Here is a 26,801-nt window from a genome sequence, read left to right as displayed (position 1 = left end):
ACTCACACTCACACACACACACACACACTCACACACACACACACACACACACACACACACACACACACACACACACACACACACACACACACACACACACACACACACTCACACACACACACACACACTTCCTTTGGTTCACAGTGGGAAGCAAGTCACCTGCATCCCTCTTTCTCTTATTTCTTAGTTATTTTATATCTATAGCACACCTGTGAAGTTTTCTCATTTATTATTGTTGTATTTTTTGTCAGTTTCTGTGTAATGGCAGAACAAAGAAATTCATAGAGAATGTTGAATAACAAGATACCATCTCAGAACAGCCTGATTTGAGAAAGGGATTTTAATGGCGACTTTTAGTCAGCAATAACAGAGTTTTTAAGTTTTATGTTTTAAAGACTTTTGAAAAGTTTCATTAACTGCCACAGTGGGAAAACAAAAGTCAATTTTTCTTTTGAGTTCGGCAGAACAAAGAAATTCATAGAGGTTTGGAACCACTTAATGGCGAGTCATAACAGAAGTTTTTATGTTTATGTGAAGTATTTCTTTACGTCTCGCAGAAACCATGAAACTATAGAACAGTAATGTCAGGCGTGTTAGTGAGCTAGAATTAGTTTTATTTTCCAAAGTCTACATTAACTTCACACAGCTTTGATCGGCGGCATTCATCACCCTAAATTTTATTCAGCACTTAACACAAAGTGATGCTGCCAAACTATTTCTGCATGCATTTAAATGTGAATTTTAACTATTTCAATTGTTACGCCTTTTTAACTGTTTATTCATGTTCCCTTTTTCAACTCCTAATGCTATTTTATATTCTATTTTAAAGCCAAGGGCAACCACCGACGAACGCATGCAGAGATATTTCGTGCTGTAAAATCCAAAATAAGGTAAAAAATGAAGGCTGGGATCTTCTATTTCAAGCTTTCATAATCAGAAAAGTGACAAATGTCCGTTTCGCCTTTATTACATTGTACTTGAACTCGCTAAAACAAACGCTATTCTACTATCTACCATTGGGTAGAAAGAAACCATCCAGACTTTATTAAGAAAGGGTATGTACTATATCAGCACACTAAGTGAATATAAATATAAATAGCTAGACCCATTGCATCAATCGGAGGGTTAGAGACAGCCTCCTTCAGCCCCTCCTAGGCCTTCACACAGAAGCAGGTGGTATAAAATAGAAAACACAAGCGCTTCCCATCCTCAAACACTTGTGGAGGATCCACAAATACAGCGGGCAAGCATGGGGAGACGCACCAGAATACTCATATGGATGATTGACTGGATAGTACTATACTTTGGATTGAGCGCCATACAGTCAGGTAAAAAAAAACATTTTATGAATATTATATGCCAGTGAAGTAAATAAAAAATACAGACTCTGTAATGGGAACTTGATTGTTTTATCAGAATGGGATCTTTTTAAATCCCCTGCCCTGCTTTTCCAGTCTCACGCCTTCTATTGTGAGCGTAAGCCAGAGATTGAGTTCGTGGTTAAGCAATTCTTGAGGCATTGTGTTGGATAATCAGTCAGACATTAATCAGCTTGACATTATTCATCGGCTGAACACATATGGTCTCAAGAAAACTCATCATGCTATTATACATGATCTAGTTATAATCATATAATGCTGTATTTCTTTATAGGTTATTTATCGTGGGGTTAAAAAATGACCAAAATGCGCATCATACAGTGTCCCTGGAAGGAATTTCTAGAAGAGATGTCTCAAAATACAAAAGAATTATACACTTTATACACATATAAAAATGTAAGCAATTTCCATTTAGAAATCACATGCACATTTTACTATTAATTGCAAAAAATGTAACTGAATTTGGAATGTTTGAGCAAAGGACTGAATAGAATATTATTTTCTTGAACATTCTTTTTTTTTAAATGTTTTTATTTACAATTGTACGTGCTATAAAATATAATTAAAAAAATCAGCATTTTAAAATGACAGCAAAAGGCAATAAAAAATGGTACAAACCTGGCAAATTCTCTTTCTATATGAAAAAGGTCTAATGAGACATTTCATGTCATTTTAAATACTGTTAAATGTACAGTGGAAGTGAAAAAGAACAAGTCGTATAATTTACAGTAAGAACGTAACCTTACGGGACACATTTGATGCTTTTCATTTAGACAAATGCTGTTTGATTTATGCTTGTTTTAGTATTTTATGTTAAATCTGATTTTGGCGAATTCCTTTCTGATAACACTTTATAATAACTTTCATTAATAAATAATTAACAAACATGTATAACAGATCATTAGTTAATATATACTCGCATGTTTAGAAATCTAGTACTTGTCAATGTTTACAATAGTACAGTAAAGATAGTAAAGATGCTAAAAAATGATATATGTTTATAAACAGTTGAATGAAGAATACTCTCAACTTCAGCTGTGGTACTGCAAAAACATGAACACATGATTAATAAATGGTTCACAGAGAAGTGAATTTAAGGTTAATTCCGGTCTTTTAGGCCATTTTCTCCATCAAAATGACAGCTCATAAAGGTACTAATTAATTATTAGTAAAAGTTTATACATGAACACATGATTAATACATGATTTAAGATGTGCAAACAGTAGGTCGACACAACAAATATGACTTTACAGACTGATTATAAGTTAATGAATGTATTAACATGAATAGTTTTAAAATGAACAGTTAAGCTGTATTTTCACAACAGTTTTAAACCGAACTGTGAACTGAAGTTTAATGACATTTGTAAGCATTCGAAAGTACATTAACAAATAAACGTGTGTACGTACATATATAAAACGTATATCATTTTACGTAATTTCTAGCGTTCAGTGTGTTTTAAAAATCTACAAATGATTTGAATGGCATTTGTAAATTATTTTTTAATGAAGCTTTTAAGGTGAACCATCTGTCAAAATCATTTTATGAATTTGTTTTAATGCATGATGACATGATTTGAAAGTTCAATGACATTTGTCAAAAAGTATTTTTTTTAATTTTACGTTAAATAACGATCTGTTAATCATTTGATAATGCTCACTAGTTAGGATTAACAAGCACATTATCTCATAATTCTAGATATGTGAATATATATTAAGTAATGATTAGTTAAACCTTATATAATGATTTATTAATGGAAGTTATTATAAAGTGCTATCGCGTATGGAAAGGCTACTTTATTATGCGAATTTATTTTTAACACCTATGCTTTTAAGTATATTGGGATAACGTCATTTTTATTGATATATAGCTGTTTAACTGAAAATGAACATTTAGTAAAAAGCGCAATGCTGCTATATTTACTGTAACCATAAGTGCTTTTTTTAACACAGTTCACAAATAGTATTTAGATTAGTAATGAAACACTTGTTTTCGTTATAAATCCTGCTGTCCTCCTTCTAGATGCTCACAGCAAACAAGTCTGTAGCACATGGGGTAACTACCACTTCAAGAAATTCGATGGAGCCATTTTCCACCTGCCATCCACTTGCAATTATATCATGTGCGCAACGTGTGGAGCCGGCTACGAGGACTTCAGCATTCAGATGAGACGCCAAGTAGTAGATGACCGTCCAACCATCGCTAACATCACGATGAAGCTGAACAGCGCTGTAGTGGAGCTCGCCAAAAACACCGTCAGATTAGACGGAAGACAGTAAGTAGAAGTTATTTCTGGTGGCTTTATTGTTCGCATGGCTTTGATTCAGTGCATATGCTTCCCTTTAGGATGAATCTGCCGTTTAGCCACTCTGGTATTCTGATCTATAAGAGTTCCTCGTACGTCAAAGTCACTGCTGAACACGGACTGGTGGCCATGTGGAATGAGGAGGACTCCTTCACTGTGAGTATGACATCGAAATGCATCAAAATGCCTGATGTTTTTGCAAGCGAGTAGCTGTAATTGCTCCTTTTAGGTTGAATTGGACATGATGCACCAAAATAAGACCTGCGGGTTGTGTGGAGACTTCAACGAGTTCATTAAAGATGGTAAATAACACACGCATGTATATGTATGTATAATAGAAACATGATATATTCAATACAAAGTCAAGTTGTTTCTTAACTGCTAATATTTCAGTGTACGAAAACAACAAACCTAAAACACGTTTCAACTACATTAAACTCTTCTTTAATTAAGATCTTGACAGATCTACATATGACTATGGATACTTTGCAGAGCCTGATAGTTCAGCAGAGAGTTGTATGAAACAGATGAGTTCAACACAGACCTGCAAAAAATTGGTAGGTTCTTAATGGATCTTCAATATTTGATATGCTTTCTTATATTTATTTAATTTTTGTTTTATTATTATCTTTGCTCTTGGTTTTCCTTCTCCAAAGGTATTAACCATACATAGCAAAGTTATGACATTTGGCACATTGATTCTGGTACCCTAGCACCATTACCACCAGCTAAAGTTATTTTTGACAGGGTAAAAAAGTGTTTTTTACAATACCATAGAGAAGTATGATATATGTCAATATTTTGATAACTTATACTGAAAATCTTTTTGGATATGTTCAATCAATGTTCCTGTTCACTCTCAAATCACTCAAGAAGAGCTGTTTTTATAACAAAGTATGCAGTGTTTATAAGTACAAGAACAAACTGATCAGTCCTGGTAGCAAATTCTTAATTAACGAGATGTCGTTCCCACATTTTAGTCAAATTGTGGCATATTTATACTACTTTTCCCCGTTGTTTTAATTGTTGAATTGGTCCCAGACACAGAATTAATATGTTGTGGGAACACAATAAATGTAGTGGTAACCCTTTTTTTCAAAGTGCAAGCTTTTTATGATTTATAATTTTGCTTTAAAATGTTTAAAACACAATTTTAAAATGAAAACAAAAAAAATACTGTGTTTACCATTTTTTATTAAATTCAGATCAATAACATTTGATTTCAACCTGACGGTAACAAAATTAACGGTGCAAGTTTAGCATAGTAGATGCACATACAATATTACTTTTGCATAGACAGATCATGCCAAATTCAAGCATGAATTGGTGCTGCAAATATACAGTGACTTATATTTTCAACTGATAGCCTGCCTGTACCTTAGCCCATCATGTATTTCCAACACGTCTTCTTGCTTTCTAGACATCAGTATGTGAGCAGCTGCTTTCAGGTCCATCTTTCAGCAGTTGTATGGATCTCGTACCTCTTGACTCCTTCATCAAGGCCTGTGAATTGGACATGTGCTACTGCACCAACAGGACCAGATCCTTTTGCGTTTGCAGAACCGTCACAGAATATTCTCGCCAGTGCATCCAGGCGGGTGGAAAGCCTGACCCGTGGGGGACTGAACGGTTCTGTGGTACGTTTTGGTCATTTTTAGCAGCCTGTTCCAAATCTGTTTCGAGTTGAAATCTCAATGGCTTTAGCTTTTTTTATATACAGGTAAATCGTGTCCTCACCACAATATGGTGCATGAAGAATGCGGAAACCCTTGCATCAACACTTGCTCAAATCCTGACAGAAATCATATTTGTGAAGACCACTGTATCAATGGGTGTTTCTGTCCTGAAGGTATAATCTAATTTTAAACATGCAGTTGCTTGCTTTTATAGCTTTTGTTCTTCATGCAAATGCCATTCAACAAATGGCTATGCTATAATGTGCTCCAGGATACCTGCTTGATGACCTCACTGACAAGGGTTGTATAACCAAGGATCAGTGTCCTTGCATCCACAATGGAAAAACATATGATCCTGGACAAACTTACAGAACTAACTGTAAAGAATGGTGATTATGCATTTTCTATATATCAAGTCCATTTGTACCTCTTCACTGCCTTGAGTTTTTCCTTTGGAATGATACTGCTTTCTGCAGTAGTGGAAAATGGGTATTTTTACCCTTTGGTCCTGGACAAAGAAACATAACACTTTATTTAAAATGCATTCGCTTTATTCTCCACAAAGCACTTGTATCGATAATCAATGGAGCTGTGAGGACAGAGCTTGCCCAGGGATTTGCTCTGTCGAAGGTGGTTCTCATATTACTACTTATGATGGGAAGACATACAGCTTTCATGGAAACTGCACTTACGTTCTTTCTAAGGTCAGTCTTTTCTGACAGATTGAGATGTACCTCTGTTCACAGTCCACTAATCAGATAACTCTCAAGCTTATTTCCAAAGCATATAGATGCAGTGCAGTGAAGTAATTTATTCCATATTCACTCCAAATGGCTTATTCATAATCTTGCCCTCCACCAATTTTGAATCTACTTAACATGCACATCTAGCACTAAAAAAATCTGAAAGACTCCGGTTGAATGGGAAGAGCTGTTCAAAACTGTTAAAAATGTCTACTTTATGTTTCAACAGAAAAAAAAATTAAATACGAGGATGAGCAGTTTTCATTTTTGGGGAACTATAAAGTTGTTCTCCGTAGATTCCAATATATTTTGATGTTAACCTGTCATTTTTGCTAATTATGTGTCTTGGAAAACTTTCACTGAAATATATGCAGTTATGTTATGCACATTAAATTCACAGAGCTTATAATATTAAAAATGCTGCATTTTAGAGTAATTTGTCGTTAAGTTGACACAAAATCAAACCAAGTTTATTACAGGTTGCACAGTATTAATATTTTTTGATATTACAGCAGACCAGTGAAAATGAGTTTACAGTTTTGGGGGATCTGATGAAATGTGGCTTCGCTGAGGCTGATACATGTCTGAAGGCAATAACTCTTTTACTCTCAAAGAGGAATATAGTAAGTTATTGCTCATTGATTTTGTTTTCAATTACATATATATCGTTACAATTCTAAATGAATGTTGTAAATCTTAGGTGATCAGCATCCAGTCTGATGGAAAGGTGTTTGTTGATAGAATATATTCACAGCTCCCTCTTTCCATAGGTAGGAAACCAATTCAGTTTGATATTCTGTTCTTAATATTATGAGAAAACAAAACAGGCCAAAATTAACTATTTTTTCTGTAGCCGATGTGATGATTTTCAAACCCACCACATTTTTCATCATCGTCCAGACATCTGTCGGTCTTGAGCTAGAGATCCAGCTCATACCAATAATGCAGGTTTACATAAAAGTTGATGTGACTTACAAGCAGAGATCAAATGGTAAGAAGATTTGCATATTTAAAAAAATGTTTTCCCAAATTTTAATCATAATTAAAATCAATTTTAATTATGATTGAATAAGTTAATGGTAATGTATGTTTTTTTTGAAGGAATAGTTCACTCAAAAATTAAGATAACCCAATAATTCCCCAATAACTCCCAATCCTTTCTTCATTCAGACGAACACAGTCAAGAGTTTCTTAACAATTTATGCTGGCGCCTCCAAGCTTGGTAGGATGCTGGTGGATAGCGGCCATTATTTTGAAGCTCCTTAAAAATGATATATATATCCGTTGTGAAACTAACCGTGGGGTTAACACATGTCTTCTGAAGCAGATCGAAGGGTTTTTGAAATATTTGTATGTTTAAAATTATAAATCAAATCAGTGACTTCCGACAACGGCTGTATACATGTTCACGGGACAGTCAAGTTCTAGCTTCTTGGCTGACCTCTGACCTCTGACTCCACGTATGATGTAAGCCATATTCATTCTTAGTTTTGGTAACTTTGGTATTTTGATGGTCCCTTATGAACATTCTGTTGAAAATAAGTAACTTTGCACCTACATGTCAACTAACTTTCATTAGAGTATCAGTAGACTGTCTGATTATTATCTCCTAACTCTTATAAATTTTCAAGAGAATGTCAACTTATTCTAACCCTAACCCTACCAGTCTACTAATACACTACTAACACACTAATAAAAGTTAGTTGACATTAGGTGCAAAGTTGTCAACAGAATTAGTACAATCAATATAAAGTAAATCCCTCGTTTTCCACTTTTAATTCATTAACGACATTTAGTATTGCTCTATCCTCATTCATCTAATCTCTTCTCAGTTTAGGTTATGAATGTGGCTTACGTGATATCTCATACATCGTGTGAGAGGAAGAATGGAAATATTTTTGTTGCAAAAAATAATTTTGACAATAGTGGTCCTGACAAAAATATGATTTATGTAGCTTCAAAATAATGGCCACTATCTTCCATCATTACCGAGCTTTAAAGAGCCAGGATACATTTTTAAAAAACTTAGAATGTGTTTATCTCAAAGAAGAAAGTTATATGTACCTATATCGCTTGAGGGTTATTTGCATTTCTGGGTGAACTATTCCTTTAATAACTGAACAAAGGCCATTTATAGCCAGTACATTTTCAACTGAATTTCTATGCATCCAAAAATTAGGAATTCTAAAGTTAGTTTTTGCACAGTTTAAAAACAAATGGACAAAATGATCTCCATTAATTTTGCTAGGTTTGTGTGGGAACTTCAATAGTATTCAAGCAGATGACTTCATAACTGTTAGGGGATCTCCTGAAGCAACAGCAGTAGACTTTGCCAATGGCTGGAAATCACGAGCCGTCTGCCCTGATGTTAAAAACAGCTTTGAGGATCCCTGTAGTCTCAGCTCAGATAATGGTATGTCTCGATTCACTGTTTTGCTCTGGTGATAATGAGATAATGATGCCTTTACTGTCATGTAATAGCTCTTTGCTCTTCTCTGTTGCAGAGAGATATGCTAGGAAATGGTGCTCTCTGCTGTTAGACCCTAATGGGGTGTTTGCACCATGTCACAAAGAGATCAGCCCTGATTTCTATCAAATGGTGAGTTTACAATTTATGCTGACAAATCTAATCATGTTTCTTTTGAGGTTAACTATTTTTAACCCAACAGATCTGCATGTATGATGCATGTAATTGTGAGAGAAGTGAGGACTGCATGTGTGCCGCGTTGTCTTCATACGTACACAACTGTGCTGCAAAAGGGATTCATCTTCCTCACTGGAGAAACGTTGCATGCAGTAAGTGATTCAGGAACACATTTTAACTATTGTTAATTTGCTGCTTATTAATAGTAAGTTTAAGTAGGATTAGGGATGTAGAATAAGGTCATGCAGAATATTCGCTTTATTAGCACTAATAAATAGCTAATATCCTAGTAATATGCATGCTAATAAGCAACTAATAGGTGTAACTTTCATTCAAATCTTCAATAAGCATTGAACAAGGACTTGTACTGGACGTGTAGATACAACATGCTTTGGTGGTTTTTAATATAATTAATGAAATCATCACTTTTTTTGTTCACAGGTGAATTTTCAGCCCGCTGTCCCAGCAACATGGTTTATTCTTACACAGTTCAAAACAACAGTCGTTCCTGCCGTTGCAAAAGTGACCCAGACTTCACCTGCGGTGTCACATTTGGGCCTGTAGATGGGTGTATCTGTGCAGAGGGAACGTTCCTTGATGAAGCCGCAAAATGTGTCCCTTTAGCTAACTGTTCCTGCTACATCAATGGCACAGCGATTGCCCCAGGAGAAGCGATCAGCAGAGATAGCACCGTGTGGTAAGATTCCCAATCTCTCTTAGAAAGGCTTAAAATAGTGAGTCTAAAGTCACATGAGTCAAAAAGGGTTGGTAGCATTGTTGACATATACCTATATATAAAGGTTCTGATAGTCAGTATGTTGTATGTTGTGGACCCATCAAAATAAAGTGTTAGAAGACATGAAGCAGACAGTCTACTAATATTCTAATGACGCTGCAAAGTTACTTACTTTTAGCAGAATATCTAAAGTGGACTGTCAAAATAAAGTGTTACCAGATTTGTTGTCAATTGTAATATAGTGTAGTGTAATTTATGTCACTTTAAAATCGTGTTTCGCAACACGAAAACAGTGTTTTGCCATCGAATGAAACTCTAGATCCTGAAGACATCCACATTGATGTATTGTGTATCATTCATTTTATTCACTCAATTTTCCTTATGTGGACTTTCACATTTACCTACATGAAGTCTGCACCCTACATAAAGGTTTGTTTGAATTTTTATTTTAATGCTATCTGTTTCAGCACTTGCAGGAATGGGAGACTCAGCTGCAATGGACAGAGAATTAGCCAACAATGTGAGTATTATTGCATTTCTCCAATCCCCATTGGAGCTGAACGAAACCAAAAATGTATATGATTTATGCACAAACCTGTCTATGTATGCAGAAGTCTATATGATTTCTGTGCAATGTTTAATGAACATTGCATCCGGATGAATATGTTTTTTTGCTTTTCTTGCTATCACTAACACATGTCTTGTCTATGCCATCAGCTTGTCCCCAACCTACGGTTTTCTTTGACTGCACTAAAGCTCCTCGTGGATCTACAGGATCTGAATGTCAGAGGAGCTGCAGCACTCTAGATATGGCTTGTGTGAGTGTTTAAAACTGTTTCCTAAACAACAGTTGCAAAAAAGTTGTGGATGTATCTTAATTTTAATATAATGTAACTTTCTAAAATAGATTAGAACTGAGTGCATCTCAGGCTGTATGTGTCCGTCTGGACTGGTATCAGATGGTAGGGGTGGCTGCATCAATGAAAACCTTTGTCCTTGCATTCACAATGGAAGTGAACACCAACCTGGAGATAAAATCAGAGTGGACTGCAATAGCTGGTAAAAGCTCGTTTAAAACATTTTTTAATCTGCTACCACATGCTGAATTGTATGTCTCATAGCATCCTGAAATGACATGGTTTAGATATATATTCTCTAAATGATCTTGTCTTAAAAGGTTAATGTTGTTTTCAAGCTGCTGTTATTTATTTGGAAGAGCTGTTCATACACACCTAAGAGTTTGGTTTATGTGTGGACCTATAAGATTTTCAAATCTTAAGTTTAAAATCTCAAATGCTAAGCTGGAGCATGCAGATTCTTAATGACCAACTCGTATAATACGTACAGTATGCACACATCTGTGTACGCAGTACCTGTAGGGATAGGAAATGGGAATGTACAACAAACCCATGCCATGGAACCTGCTTACTTCACGGAGATGGCCATTACATTACATTTGACGGAAAGAGATTCACTTTTGATGGAGAGTGTCAATACACATTAATCACAGTAAGTACAGAATACATATATGCAATACAAATTGATTTAGTTTGTTTACATACAATTATGCTTATTTTTATAAATATACATAAGAATAAAAAATGAAGATGCAATTGAATTCTTGGTATTAAATGACAGACTTAGGGACTTTTCAGAACTCACCAATATTATTAATTAAAGCTAATCAGGTGTAAAAGAAAGACAAATTTGTCTGCTTTGTACAGGATTTTTGTGGTCATGCCAATACCAGTGGTACTTTTCGTGTTCTCACTGAAAACATATCATGTGGATCTACTGGCACTACATGTTCTAAGGCTATCAGACTCTTCCTTGGGGTGAGAATGCATGGATTGCTTCAGTTGTATATATTTATATTTTCATATGTATATATAATAACTGCTCTTTCTTCTTGTAGAACGAGGAGCTCAAACTAACAGATGGAGGTTATCAGATATTTCATAAAGCTGAGGGAGTGCACATTCCATACCAAATTTTGATAAGAGGAATGTACATGGTCATTGAGGCAAATAATGGATTAATTGTCATGTGGGACCAGAGGGCAAATATGTTCATCAAACTCAGTCCAAACTTTAAGGTGAAAAATAGATCTACAGTCAATCGCTAAATAACTTCCTCATAGACTACAGTGTATGATTTAGATTGAGTTTTTTGCTTTGTACGTTAGTTTATATGCATCTTGTCCTATAACAGGGTGCCGTTTGTGGACTTTACGGGAACTTTGATGGAAACACAAACAACGACTTCATGTTGAGAAGTCAGGAGGTGGTAATTAAACCCTTGGACTTTGGAAATGATTGGAAAGAGTCATCTAGCTGTCCTGTTGCTATGGAAATTAGAAATCCCTGCTCAAATAACCCTTACAGGCAATCATGGGCTCAGAAACAATGCAGTATCATTAAGAGTGAAGTTTTTACAACATGTCATTCTCAAGTAAGTTAATATGCTGCATGATAAGCTTGTACAGTACCCCATTCTTCTTGTTTAGATAATCAAATTGCATTTTCTTGTTTAGGTGGATCCCAATCATTTTTATGACGCTTGTGTGAGAGACTCCTGTGCTTGTGATAGCGGTGGAGATCATGAATGTTTGTGTGCTGCTGTAGCAGCCTATGCACAAGCCTGTAATGAGGCTGGAGCTTGTGTTGCCTGGAGAACGCCTAAAATATGTCGTGAGTCACTGCTAATGTTCTGTTTAATCTGAGTCACTGAAAGAAGCTATCAAAAAAGAGACTTTTTTTATTCTTTTTATAGCATTGTTCTGTGATTATTACAACACTCCTGGGAAATGTGAGTGGCAGTACAGACCTTGTGGAGCTCCTTGTCTGCAGACCTGCAGAAATCCAACTGGGCAGTGCTCAAGTCAGATTCTAGCACTTGAAGGTAAAAAATAAATAAATAAAAACTGGCCTTTAATCTCATGATTATAACATTCAAACTTCACAAAACTTGCTTTACATTCTGTCACACTTTATATTAAGTGCTCTTAAGTACTGTATGCGTGCATCAAGTACAATATACTTATTGTGCTCATATTGTACGGGTAAAGTTAGCAACAGGTTTGGTGGTATGGGTAGGTTTAACGCTGATAAGCCTTATGGTGTTCTTTCCTAGGAATCTATGTCACACAGTCAATTGTGTGTTTTATATATTCATTTTCATTTTATAAGGTTGTTACCCCAGATGTCCAGCTGGACATCCTTACTTTGATGAGGATACAATGAAATGTGTTACAAAGGACCAGTGTGGCTGCTATGATAAGCAGGGGCAATATTACAGAGATCATGAGAAAGTTCCTTCATTAGAAAACTGTCAAATATGGTATGCTATCATTTCATATAAACAAACACAGCCTACTGTATCTAGTAAATCTAGTTTTCATTTTAAAACTGTTTGTTATTAAAGCTACTGCAATTCCATGGAGATCAACTGCAAATACAATGCGACTGGTAAGAAAAGTTTCACACATTCTTTCCTCTATATTTTATCAGCATTTAATCTTTCATTCACTGGCACTTAAGTAAATGTCTTCATTTCTAAATTTGAAGCTTGCATCTGCACATTCGAAGGGAACAAATATATGTATAGAGATACAATATATAACACAACAGATGGGGCTGGCAGCTGCATGACAGCTGTCTGTGAAGAACATGGAATAATTCAAAAGACTTCATACCCTTGTCTAACATTACATCCAACAACAAGCACCTCAAGCACTGTCTTTGATTTTTCCAGTAAAAGAGCAGGTAACATTTTTACTACTTATCTACTTATCTTCTCAAGTACAAATGTTTAGTTTATATACATTCAGTCCCATATATATTTGTGCATTCACACAATTTGCATAATTTCGGCTTTGCATGGCACCAGAATGGAATTAAAATTAAACAATTAAGATGAAATTGAAATTGAGTATTTAAGCTTTAATTAATCGGGCTGAACAAAAATATAACAAAAAATGCTTAGAAATCACAACCGTATTTATATCCCTACCCCTCCATTTTAAGGGTCTCAAATGTAAATGGACAAATAAATATAATCAAATACATTTTTTTAATATATATGTATATATATTTTGTTTGCGAATCCTTTGAGTCCCTGCTGGTCCCGTCCAGCTAAGATAAGGTACTAGATCCTCTAATGCCGATCGTCCAGAGTGCCCCCCAGAGACTGTGCTGCCAAAGCACCTCTGTAACCCAGTGCTTGCCGAGCATTCCCCAGAGACTGTGATTCTAGAGTGTCTCAAAATATCTTCCTCAGTGTTTGGCAGAACAAATAAATTCATACAGGTTTGGAACTACTAAAGGGTGTGTAAATGAACTATAACTTTAAGCTTTCCAACAATTGTGAGAAGAAAGCTCAAATTTGTGCACTTTAAGCCCATATTCATTATATACATGACTATAATTTAATTGTGTTTGGTCAGCAGCTAAAATTGTAAAAAGTTGTTCATATATATTGTGGCGGGTGGAGCCATGACAGACACAGTGGGCGTGGCGTCAGGCCTTGGAGAGGCTTTTTTATTAAAAGAAATGTACAAAATAAAGTGTCCAGGGGAAAAAAGTGTCCAAATAAACGGTGTCCTCGTCGTGCTGCAGGGGAAGTGCAGGTCAGGTAGTGTTCCAGGGGGAAGGGTCCAGGCAAGGGGGGGTGATGATCACAATAAAGGGTAGGGGCAGCCGACTCGTCACAATATGGACCTGACTGTATATATTATGGTGTAATTATTTGATAACGGTTTAATTATTTGTTTATCTTTGATTATTCAAATGTTCTATTTACATAAAATATTTCCATTTTATATATTTTATTACAGAGTCAGCTTCAACAGGAATGACAGCCAAATACACTACAGAAAATTTTCCAACGAAGACAGTATTTTCAAACACTACATCTACAAGCATAACCACAACTCCAAAATCAACTATGACATCCAATTCTACTCCATCTCCAAGTTTGTCAGCTAGCATGCCCCACATAGCACCCACAATAACACCAACTGTCCAGTTTTTTTCCACTGCTCCAGGTAAATCTTCAACTCTGTCAACAACAGCATTCACTACAACTGCCTCTGCATTTTCTTCTAAATCCACAACAATGAAAACAACCATCCTAACTCCTACCCCTGGATGTATTTGCCATTGGTCAGACTGGAATGACTTTGGGGGCCCAACAACAGGTGTTAATGGTGGCGAAGTATTACCTATTAAAAGACTGATTGACACCTATTCTACCTTATGTCCAGCACTAAAGGAAGTACAATGCCGTGCAAAACATTATCCTTTAGTTCCTCTTTCACAACTTGGACAGGTTGTGAAATGCAATACAAAGGATGGATTAGTTTGCTTAAACAAAGACCAAGGTCTTACACGGCAGTGTTATGACTATGAGATTAGAGCATTCTGTTGTGATGAAAACTGTAGAAACAGCACAACACAGTGGTTAAGTACAGCTGTTACTTCTTCAACAAGCAGATTTACACAAAAAGTTACAGCATCAACAACCCAGAGTTCCCACATTGGCAAAACTAGATCTACAACTTCATCAATAAGGACAACAACTTCACCAGTGTTTTCAACTAGCATGACTATACCACTGACTAAAATTAATGTAGTCCACAATTTCTCCAGCATTTCAACAAATCTAACAACATCCCCAATACCCACAAAATTGAAAACAACCACTCTTACTCTTACCCCTGGATGTAACTGTCATTGGTCAGATTGGAATGACTTTGGGAACCCAACAACAGATCCTGATGGTGGAGAAATAGTACCTATTGAAGAAATAACTGACACCTATCCCAACTTCTGCCAAGCAATAATGGAAATACAGTGTCGTGCAAAACATTATCCTGGAGTTCCTCTTTCACAACTTGGACAGACTGTGAAATGTAATATAAAAGATGGTCTAATTTGCTTAAACAAACACCAAAGCGTTTCACGGCAATGCTACAACTATGAGATTAGAACATTCTGTTGTGATAAAAACTGTAATAGCATCACAACAGTACCTTCAAGTAGCATACATATAACTTCAGCTGAAACATCTCTGGTTCGAAGTTCCCCTATCACTTCAAGCAGGTCTACAGACCTATCAAAAACAGTTTCTATACTTTCACCTACAAGAGCTTATTCAACTGCTATGACAACACCACTGACTAAGAACCCAACAGTCCAAGATTCCTCAGAAAGTACAAGCATATCTCCAAGTCCAACAACAAAAACATCTTCTGCAACTCCAACAATGACTTCTCTAACAACAAAAATAACAGCTCTGACGACCCAGAGTTCCTTAACTGGTAAAAGCTTACCTACAACTCCAACAAGATTTTCCACAGATACACCTTTACCAAGATTTTCAACTGGCATAACTACACCACTGATTAAAACATCAACCGTCAAGAATTCCTCCATTATTACTAGCATATCGCCAAGCCCAACAACAAAAACATCTTCTGCAACTCCAACAATGACTTCTCTAACACCTACAACATTGAGAACAAACACACTTACCCCTACTCCTGGATGTAATTGTCATTGGTCAGACTGGAATGACTTTGGTGGACCAACAACAGGTCCTGATGGTGGAGAAATAGTTCCTATGGGAAGTATAAATGACAATTATCACAGTGTTTGCTCAGTGTCAAAGGAGGTAGAATGTCGTGCAAAAGATTATCCAGGAATTCCTCTTTCACAGCTTGGCCAAACCGTGAAATGCAATATGAAAGATGGACTTGTTTGCTTAAATAAACACCAAGGCCTATCGCAACAGTGCTATGACTATGAGATTAGAGTATTCTGTTGTGATGAAAATTGTGGCAACATCACAACACAGTCCTCAAGTATAGCTGTTACAACAGTGTCATCTGCAAGTGTACATACATCACCACGTCCCACATCAACGGTCCAAAGTTCTTCCACCGTTACAAACATATTCACAGATCTGTCAACAAGTTCTACTGCTTCACCTTCACCAACCTTTTCTGTCAATATGCCTATACCAAGTGATAGCAAATCGACAACTACAGGAACAGCTTCAACAAAGATGATTGCTACGTCTTCGATTTCTTCAACAAGCATCTTTTACTTAAAAACGACAGCTCTGACCACTCAGAGTTCCCTAACTGGTAAAAGCTTACCTACAACTCCAACAAGATTTTCCACAGATACACCTTTACCAAGATTTTCAACTGGCATAACTACACTACTGATTAAAACATCAACCGTCAGGAATTCCTCCATTATTACTAGCATATCGCCAAGCCCAACAACAAAAACATCTTCTGCAACTCCAACAATGACTTCTCTAACACCTACAACATTGAGAACAAACACACTTACCCCTACTCCTGGATGTAATTGTCATTGGTCAGACTGGAATGACTTTGGTGGACCAACAACAGGTCCTGATGGTGGAGAAATAGTTCCTATGGGAAGTATAAATGACAATTATCACAGTGTTTGCTCAGTGTCAAAGGAGGTAGAATGTCGTGCAAAAGATTATCCAGGAATTCCTCTTTCACAGCTTGGCCAAACCGTGAAATGCAATATGAAAGATGGACTTGTTTGCTTAAATAAACACCAAGGCCTATCGCAACAGTGCTATGACTATGAGATTAGAGTATTCTGTTGTGATGAAAATTGTGGCAACATCACAACACAGTCCTCAAGTATAGCTGTTACAACAGTGTCATCTGCAAGTGTACATACATCACCACGTCCCACATCAACGGTCCAAAGTTCTTCCACCGTTACAAACATATTCACAGATCTGTCAACAAGTTCTACTGCTTCACCTTCACCAACCTTTTCTGTCAATATGCCTATACCAAGTGATAGCAAATCGACAACTACAGGAACAGCTTCAACAAAGATGATTGCTACGTCTTTGATTTCTTCAACAAGCATCTTTTACTTAAAAACGACAGCTCTGACCACTCAGAGTTCCCTAACTGGTAAAAGCTTACCTACAACTCCAACAAGATTTTCCACAGATACACCTTTACCAAGATTTTCAACTGGCATAACTACACCACTGATTAAAACATCAACCGTCAAGAATTCCTCCATTATTACTAGCATATCGCCAAGCCCAACAACAAAAACATCTTCTGCAACTCCAACAATGACTTCTCTAACACCTACAACATTGAGAACAAACACACTTACCCCTACTCCTGGATGTAATTGTCATTGGTCAGACTGGAATGACTTTGGTGGACCAACAACAGGTCCTGATGGTGGAGAAATAGTTCCTATGGGAAGTATAAATGACAATTATCACAGTGTTTGCTCAGTGTCAAAGGAGGTAGAATGTCGTGCAAAAGATTATCCAGGAATTCCTCTTTCACAGCTTGGCCAAACCGTGAAATGCAATATGAAAGATGGACTTGTTTGCTTAAATAAACACCAAGGCCTATCGCAACAGTGCTATGACTATGAGATTAGAGTATTCTGTTGTGATGAAAATTGTGGCAACATCACAACACAGTCCTCAAGTATAGCTGTTACAACAGTGTCATCTGCAAGTGTACATACATCACCACGTCCCACATCAACGGTCCAAAGTTCTTCCACCGTTACAAACATATTCACAGATCTGTCAACAAGTTCTACTGCTTCACCTTCACCAACCTTTTCTGTCAATATGCCTATACCAAGTGATAGCAAATCGACAACTACAGGAACAGCTTCAACAAAGATGATTGCTACGTCTTTGATTTCTTCAACAAGCATCTTTTTACGAAAAACGACAGCTCTGACCACTCAGAGTTCCCTAACTGGTAAAAGCTTACCTACAACTCCAACAAGATTTCCCACAGATACACCTTTACCAAGATTTTCAACTGGCATAACTACACCACTGATTAAAACATCAACCGTCAAGAATTCCTCCATTATTACTAGCATATCGCCAAGCCCAACAACAAAAACATCTTCTGCAACTCCAACAATGACTTCTCTAACACCTACAACATTGAGAACAAACACACTTACCCCTACTCCTGGATGTAATTGTCATTGGTCAGACTGGAATGACTTTGGTGGACCAACAACAGGTCCTGAGGGTGGAGAAATAGTTCCTATGGGAAGTATAAATGACAATTATCACAGTGTTTGCTCAGTGTCAAAGGAGGTAGAATGTCGTGCAAAAGATTATCCAGGAATTCCTCTTTCACAGCTTGGCCAAACCGTGAAATGCAATATGAAAGATGGACTTGTTTGCTTAAATAAACTCCAAGGCCTATCGCAACAGTGCTATGACTATGAGATTAGAGTATTCTGTTGTGATGAAAATTGTGGCAACATCACAACACAGTCCTCAAGTATAGCTGTTACAACAGTGTCATCTGCAAGTGTAAATACATCACCACGTCCCACATCAACGGTCCAAAGTTCTTCCACCGTTACAAACATATTCACAGATCTGTCAACAAGTTCTACTGCTTCACCTTCACCAACCTTTTCTGTCAATATGCCTATACCAAGTGATAGCAAATCGACAACTACAGGAACAGCTTCAACAAAGATGATTGCTACGTCTTTGATTTCTTCAACAAGCATCTTTTTCTACGAAAACGACAGCTCTGACCATTCAGAGTTCCTAACTGGTAAAAGCTTACCTACAACTCCAACAAGATTTTCCACAGATACACCTTTACCAAGATTTTCAACTGGCATAACTACACCACTGATTAAAACATCAACCGTCAGGAATTCCTCCATTATTACTAGCATATCGCCAAGCCCAACAACAAAAACATCTTCTGCAACTCCAACAATGACTTCTCTAACACCTACAACATTGAGAACAAACACACTTACCCCTACTCCTGGATGTAATTGTCATTGGTCAGACTGGAATGACTTTGGTGGACCAACAACAGGTCCTGATGGTGGAGAAATAGTTCCTATGGGAAGTATAAATGACAATTATCACAGTGTTTGCTCAGTGTCAAAGGAGGTAGAATGTCGTGCAAAAGATTATCCAGGAATTCCTCTTTCACAGCTTGGCCAAACCGTGAAATGCAATATGAAAGATGGACTTGTTTGCTTAAATAAACACCAAGGCCTATCGCAACAGTGCTATGACTATGAGATTAGAGTATTCTGTTGTGATGAAAATTGTGGCAACATCACAACACAGTCCTCAAGTATAGCTGTTACAACAGTGTCATCTGCAAGTGTAAATACATCACCACGTCCCACATCAACGGTCCAAAGTTCTTCCACCGTTACAAACATATTCACAGATCTGTCAACAAGTTCTACTGCTTCACCTTCACCAACCTTTTCTGTCAATATGCCTATACCAAGTGATAGCAAATCGACAACTACAGGAACAGCTTCAACAAAGATGATTGCTACGTCTTCGATTTCTTCAACAAGCATCTTTTACGAAAAACGACAGCTCTGACCACCCAGAGTTCCTTCACTGGTAAAGGCTTACCTACAACTCCAACAAGATTTCCCACAGATACACCTGTACCAAGATTTTCAACTGGCATAACTACACCACTGATTAAAACATCAACCGTCAAGAATTCCTCCATTATTACTAGCATATCGCCAAGCCCAACAACAAAAACATCTTCTGCAACTCCAACAATGACTTCTCTAACACCTACAACATTGAAAACAAACACACTTACCCCTACTCCTGGATGTAATTGTCATTGGTCAGACTGGAATGACTTTGGTGGACCAACAACAGGTCCTGATGGTGGAGAAATAGTTCCTATGGGAAGTATAAATGACAATTATCACAGTGTTTGCTCAGTGTCAAAGGAGGTAGAATGTCGTGCAAAAGATTATCCAGGAATTCCTCTTTCACAGCTTAGCCAAACCGTGAAATGCAATATGAAAGATGGACTTGTTTGCTTAAATAAACACCAAGGCCTATCGCAACAGTGCTATGACTATGAGATTAGAGTATTCTGTTGTGATGAAAATTGTGGCAACATCACAACACAGTCCTCAAGTATAGCTGTTACAACAGTGTCATCTGCAAGTGTACATACATCACCACGTCCCACATCAACGGTCCAAAGTTCTTCCACCGTTACAAAAATATTCACAGATCTGTCAACAAGTTCTACTGCTTCACCTTCACCAACCTTTTCTGTCAATATGCCTATACCAAGTGATAGCAAATCGACAACTACAGGAACAGCTTCAACAAAGATGATTGCTCGTCTTCGATTTCTTCAACAAGCATCTTTTACGAAAAACGACAGCTCTGACCACTCAGAGTTCCCTAACTGGTAAAAGCTTACCTACAACTCCAACAAGATTTCCCACAGATACACCTGTACCAAGATTTTCAACTGGCATAACTACACCACTGATTAAAACATCAACCGTCAAGAATTCCTCCATTATTACTAGCATATCGCCAAGCCCAACAACAAAAACATCTTCTGCAACTCCAACAATGACTTCTCTAACACCTACAACATTGAAAACAAACACACTTACCCCTACTCCTGGATGTAATTGTCATTGGTCAGACTGGAATGACTTTGGTGGACCAACAACAGGTCCTGAGGGTGGAGAAATAGTTCCTATGGGAAGTATAAATGACAATTATCACAGTGTTTGCTCAGTGTCAAAGGAGGTAGAATGTCGTGCAAAAGATTATCCAGGAATTCCTCTTTCACAGCTTGGCCAAACCGTGAAATGCAATATGAAAGATGGACTTGTTTGCTTAAATAAACACTCAAGGCCTATCGCAACAGTGCTATGACTATGAGATTAGAGTATTCTGTTGTGATGAAAATTGTGGCAACATCACAACACAGTCCTCAAGTATAGCTGTTACAACAGTGTCATCTGCAAGTGTACATACATCACCACGTCCCACATCAACGGTCCAAAGTTCTTCCACCGTTACAAACATATTCACAGATCTGTCAACAAGTTCTACTGCTTCACCTTCACCAACCTTTTCTGTCAATATGCCTATACCAAGTGATAGCAAATCGACAACTACAGGAACAGCTTCAACAAAGATGATTGCTACGTCTTCGATTTCTTCAACAAGCATCTTTTTTACATAAAACGACAGCTCTGACCACTCAGAGTTCCCTAACTGGTAAAAGCTTACCTACAACTCCAACAAGATTTTCCACAGATACACCTTTACCAAGATTTTCAACTGGCATAACTACACCACTGATTAAAACATCAACCGTCAGGAATTCCTCCATTATTACTAGCATATCGCCAAGCCCAACAACAAAAACATCTTCTGCAACTCCAACAATGACTTCTCTAACACCTACAACATTGAGAACAAACACACTTACCCCTACTCCTGGATGTAATTGTCATTGGTCAGACTGGAATGACTTTGGTGGACCAACAACAGGTCCTGATGGTGGAGAAATAGTTCCTATGGGAAGTATAAATGACAATTATCACAGTGTTTGCTCAGTGTCAAAGGAGGTAGAATGTCGTGCAAAAGATTATCCAGGAATTCCTCTTTCACAGCTTGGCCAAACCGTGAAATGCAATATGAAAGATGGACTTGTTTGCTTAAATAAACACCAAGGCCTATCGCAACAGTGCTGTGACTGACTATGAGATTAGAGTATTCTGTTGTGATGAAAATTGTGGCATCATCACAACACAGTCCTCAAGTATAGCTGTTACAACAGTGTCATCTGCAAGTGTAAATACATCACCACGTCCCACATCAACGGTCCAAAGTTCTTCCACCGTTACAAACATATTCACAGATCTGTCAACAAGTTCTACTGCTTCACCTTCACCAACCTTTTCTGTCAATATGCCTATACCAAGTGATAGCAAATCGACAACTACAGGAACAGCTTCAACAAAGATGATTGCTACGTCTTCGATTTCTTCAACAAGCATCTTTTACGAAAAAACGACAGCTCTGACCACCCAGAGTTCCTTCACTGGTAAAAGCTTACCTACAACTCCAACAAGATTTCCCACAGATACACCTTTACCAAGATTTTCAACTGGCATAACTACACCACTGATTAAAACATCAACCGTCAAGAATTCCTCCATTATTACTAGCATATCGCCAAGCCCAACAACAAAAACATCTTCTGCAACTCCAACAATGACTTCTCTAACACCTACAACATTGAGAACAAACACACTTACCCCTACTCCTGGATGTAATTGTCATTGGTCAGACTGGAATGACTTTGGTGGACCAACAACAGGTCCTGAGGGTGGAGAAATAGTTCCTATGGGAAGTATAAATGACAATTATCACAGTGTTTGCTCAGTGTCAAAGGAGGTAGAATGTCGTGCAAAAGATTATCCAGGAATTCCTCTTTCACAGCTTGGCCAAACCGTGAAATGCAATATGAAAGATGGACTTGTTTGCTTAAATAAACTCCAAGGCCTATCGCAACAGTGCTATGACTATGAGATTAGAGTATTCTGTTGTGATGAAAATTGTGGCAACATCACAACACAGTCCTCAAGTATAGCTGTTACAACAGTGTCATCTGCAAGTGTAAATACATCACCACGTCCCACATCAACGGTCCAAAGTTCTTCCACCGTTACAAACATATTCACAGATCTGTCAACAAGTTCTACTGCTTCACCTTCACCAACCTTTTCTGTCAATATGCCTATACCAAGTGATAGCAAATCGACAACTACAGGAACAGCTTCAACAAAGATGATTGCTACGTCTTTGATTTCTTCAACAAGCATCTTTTTACGAAAAACGACAGCTCTGACCACCCAGAGTTCCTTCACTGGTAAAGGCTTACCTACAACTCCAACAAGATTTTCCACAGATACACCTTTACCAAGATTTTCAACTGGCATAACTACACCACTGATTAAAACATCAACCGTCAAGAATTCCTCCATTATTACTAGCATATCGCCAAGCCCAACAACAAAAACATCTTCTGCAACTCCAACAATGACTTCTCTAACACCTACAACATTGAGAACAAACACACTTACCCCTACTCCTGGATGTAATTGTCATTGGTCAGACTGGAATGACTTTGGTGGACCAACAACAGGTCCTGATGGTGGAGAAATAGTTCCTATGGGAAGTATAAATGACAATTATCACAGTGTTTGCTCAGTGTCAAAGGAGGTAGAATGTCGTGCAAAAGATTATCCAGGAATTCCTCTTTCACAGCTTGGCCAAACCGTGAAATGCAATATGAAAGATGGACTTGTTTGCTTAAATAAACACCAAGGCCTATCGCAACAGTGCTATGACTATGAGATTAGAGTATTGTGTTGTGATGAAAATTGTGGCAACATCACAACACAGTCCTCAAGTATAGCTGTTACAACAGTGTCATCTGCAAGTGTACATACATCACCACGTCCCACATCAACGGTCCAAAGTTCTTCCACCGTTACAAACATATTCACAGATCTGTCAACAAGTTCTACTGCTTCACCTTCACCAACCTTTTCTGTCAATATGCCTATACCAAGTGATAGCAAATCGACAACTACAGGAACAGCTTCAACAAAGATGATTGCTACGTCTTCGATTTCTTCAACAAGCATCTTTTACGAAAAACGACAGCTCTGACCACTCAGAGTTCCCTAACTGGTAAAAGCTTACCTACAACTCCAACAAGATTTCCCACAGATACACCTTTACCAAGATTTTCAACTGGCATAACTACACTACTGATTAAAACATCAACCGTCAGGAATTCCTCCATTATTACTAGCATATCGCCAAGCCCAACAACAAAAACATCTTCTGCAACTCCAACAATGACTTCTCTAACACCTACAACATTGAGAACAAACACACTTACCCCTACTCCTGGATGTAATTGTCATTGGTCAGACTGGAATGACTTTGGTGGACCAACAACAGGTCCTGATGGTGGAGAAATAGTTCCTATGGGAAGTATAAATGACAATTATCACAGTGTTTGCTCAGTGTCAAAGGAGGTAGAATGTCGTGCAAAAGATTATCCAGGAATTCCTCTTTCACAGCTTGGCCAAACCGTGAAATGCAATATGAAAGATGGACTTGTTTGCTTAAATAAACACCAAGGCCTATCGCAACAGTGCTATGACTATGAGATTAGAGTATTCTGTTGTGATGAAAATTGTGGCATCATCACAACACAGTCCTCAAGTATAGCTGTTACAACAGTGTCATCTGCAAGTGTAAATACATCACCACGTCCCACATCAACGGTCCAAAGTTCTTCCACCGTTACAAACATATTCACAGATCTGTCAACAAGTTCTACTGCTTCACCTTCACCAACCTTTTCTGTCAATATGCCTATACCAAGTGATAGCAAATCGACAACTACAGGAACAGCTTCAACAAAGATGATTGCTACGTCTTCGATTTCTTCAACAAGCATCTTTTTACGAAAAACGACAGCTCTGACCACCCAGAGTTCCTTCACTGGTAAAAGCTTACCTACAACTCCAACAAGATTTCCCACAGATACACCTTTACCAAGATTTTCAACTGGCATAACTACACCACTGATTAAAACATCAACCGTCAAGAATTCCTCCATTATTACTAGCATATCGCCAAGCCCAACAACAAAAACATCTTCTGCAACTCCAACAATGACTTCTCTAACACCTACAACATTGAGAACAAACACACTTACCCCTACTCCTGGATGTAATTGTCATTGGTCAGACTGGAATGACTTTGGTGGACCAACAACAGGTCCTGAGGGTGGAGAAATAGTTCCTATGGGAAGTATAAATGACAATTATCACAGTGTTTGCTCAGTGTCAAAGGAGGTAGAATGTCGTGCAAAAGATTATCCAGGAATTCCTCTTTCACAGCTTGGCCAAACCGTGAAATGCAATATGAAAGATGGACTTGTTTGCTTAAATAAACTCCAAGGCCTATCGCAACAGTGCTATGACTATGAGATTAGAGTATTCTGTTGTGATGAAAATTGTGGCAACATCACAACACAGTCCTCAAGTATAGCTGTTACAACAGTGTCATCTGCAAGTGTACATACATCACCACGTCCCACATCAACGGTCCAAAGTTCTTCCACCGTTACAAACATATTCACAGATCTGTCAACAAGTTCTACTGCTTCACCTTCACCAACCTTTTCTGTCAATATGCCTATACCAAGTGATAGCAAATCGACAACTACAGGAACAGCTTCAACAAAGATGATTGCTACGTCTTCGATTTCTTCAACAAGCATCTTTTTACGAAAAACGACAGCTCTGACCACTCAGAGTTCCCTAACTGGTAAAAGCTTACCTACAACTCCAACAAGATTTCCCACAGATACACCTGTACCAAGATTTTCAACTGGCATAACTACACCACTGATTAAAACATCAACCGTCAAGAATTCCTCCATTATTACTAGCATATCGCCAAGCCCAACAACAAAAACATCTTCTGCAACTCCAACAATGACTTCTCTAACACCTACAACATTGAGAACAAACACACTTACCCCTACTCCTGGATGTAATTGTCATTGGTCAGACTGGAATGACTTTGGTGGACCAACAACAGGTCCTGATGGTGGAGAAATAGTTCCTATGGGAAGTATAAATGACAATTATCACAGTGTTTGCTCAGTGTCAAAGGAGGTAGAATGTCGTGCAAAAAGATTATCCAGGAATTCCTCTTTCACAGCTTGGCCAAACCGTGAAATGCAATATGAAAGATGGACTTGTTTGCTTAAATAAACACCAAGGCCTATCGCAACAGTGCTATGACTATGAGATTAGAGTATTCTGTTGTGATGAAAATTGTGGCAACATCACAACACAGTCCTCAAGTATAGCTGTTACAACAGTGTCATCTGCAAGTGTACATACATCACCACGTCCCACATCAACGGTCCAAAGTTCTTCCACCGTTACAAACATATTCACAGATCTGTCAACAAGTTCTACTGCTTCACCTTCACCAACCTTTTCTGTCAATATGCCTATACCAAGTGATAGCAAATCGACAACTACAGGAACAGCTTCAACAAAGATGATTGCTACGTCTTTGATTTCTTTAACAAGCATCTTTTTACGAAAAACGACAGCTCTGACCACCCAGAGTTCCTTCACTGGTAAAAGCTTACCTACAACTCCAACAAGATTTCCCACAGATACACCTTTACCAAGATTTTCAACTGGCATAACTACACCACTGATTAAAACATCAACCGTCAAGAATTCCTCCATTATTACTAGCATATCGCCAAGCCCAACAACAAAAACATCTTCTGCAACTCCAACAATGACTTCTCTAACACCTACAACATTGAGAACAAACACACTTACCCCTACTCCTGGATGTAA

At 37.7% G+C, this 26,801-nt stretch overlaps 3 protein-coding genes across 3 annotated transcripts; all 3 read left to right on the top strand.

Moving 5' to 3' along the window:
- Positions 1-1,249: 1,249 nt before the first annotated feature.
- On the top strand, positions 1,250-16,511 carry LOC122348009 (mucin-5B). Its single transcript, XM_043243241.1, has 29 exons — positions 1,250-1,328; positions 1,417-1,476; positions 3,402-3,654; positions 3,726-3,840; positions 3,914-3,986; positions 4,138-4,241; positions 5,105-5,321; positions 5,405-5,533; positions 5,632-5,749; positions 5,926-6,064; positions 6,616-6,726; positions 6,804-6,873; positions 6,957-7,094; positions 8,352-8,516; positions 8,608-8,702; positions 8,773-8,899; positions 9,189-9,444; positions 9,951-10,003; positions 10,201-10,301; positions 10,391-10,542; positions 10,854-10,992; positions 11,208-11,318; positions 11,399-11,578; positions 11,695-11,934; positions 12,017-12,173; positions 12,256-12,384; positions 12,672-12,822; positions 12,907-12,950; positions 16,339-16,511. The coding sequence occupies exons 1-29, from the start codon at positions 1,250-1,252 to the stop codon at positions 16,509-16,511; spliced, it is 3,879 nt and encodes a 1,292-aa protein (XP_043099176.1).
- A 1,016-nt stretch (positions 16,512-17,527) lies between these two features.
- Positions 17,528-19,823, top strand: LOC122348008 (mucin-5AC). Its single transcript, XM_043243240.1, has 2 exons — positions 17,528-19,114; positions 19,651-19,823. Exons 1-2 carry the CDS (start codon positions 17,629-17,631, stop codon positions 19,821-19,823), a joined length of 1,659 nt encoding a protein of 552 aa, XP_043099175.1. The 5' UTR covers positions 17,528-17,628.
- A 5,149-nt stretch (positions 19,824-24,972) lies between these two features.
- On the top strand, positions 24,973-26,801 carry LOC122348007 (mucin-5B-like). The gene is made up of 2 exons (XM_043243239.1): positions 24,973-26,093; positions 26,694-26,801. The coding sequence occupies exons 1-2, from the start codon at positions 25,083-25,085 to the stop codon at positions 26,799-26,801; spliced, it is 1,119 nt and encodes a 372-aa protein (XP_043099174.1). The 5' UTR covers positions 24,973-25,082.

The sequence above is a fragment of the Puntigrus tetrazona genome, chromosome 7, assembly GCF_018831695.1.
Source record: "Puntigrus tetrazona isolate hp1 chromosome 7, ASM1883169v1, whole genome shotgun sequence".
Lineage (NCBI taxonomy): Eukaryota > Metazoa > Chordata > Actinopteri > Cypriniformes > Cyprinidae > Puntigrus > Puntigrus tetrazona.
This window is presented reverse-complemented; position numbering and strand designations above follow the sequence as displayed.

What these genes read in the sequence shown, in the direction of transcription:
- LOC122348009 (XM_043243241.1), top strand. Translation starts at nt 1,250, where the DNA reads ATGGGGAGACGCACCAGAATACTCATATGGATGATTGACTGGATAGTA. An exon ending in GTCAGATTAGACGGAAGACA is followed by an intron (nt 3,655 to 3,725) that starts GTAAGTAGAAGT and finishes GCTTCCCTTTAG; the next exon opens with GATGAATCTGCCGTTTAGCC. An exon ending in GGGGACTGAACGGTTCTGTG is followed by an intron (nt 5,322 to 5,404) that starts GTACGTTTTGGT and finishes TTTTATATACAG; the next exon opens with GTAAATCGTGTCCTCACCAC.
- LOC122348008 (XM_043243240.1), top strand. Translation starts at nt 17,629, where the DNA reads ATGACTTCTCTAACACCTACAACATTGAGAACAAACACACTTACCCCT. An exon ending in CCATTCAGAGTTCCTAACTG is followed by an intron (nt 19,115 to 19,650) that starts GTAAAAGCTTAC and finishes ATCACAACACAG; the next exon opens with TCCTCAAGTATAGCTGTTAC.
- LOC122348007 (XM_043243239.1), top strand. Translation starts at nt 25,083, where the DNA reads ATGACTTCTCTAACACCTACAACATTGAGAACAAACACACTTACCCCT. An exon ending in TTTGCTCAGTGTCAAAGGAG is followed by an intron (nt 26,094 to 26,693) that starts GTAGAATGTCGT and finishes CATTATTACTAG; the next exon opens with CATATCGCCAAGCCCAACAA.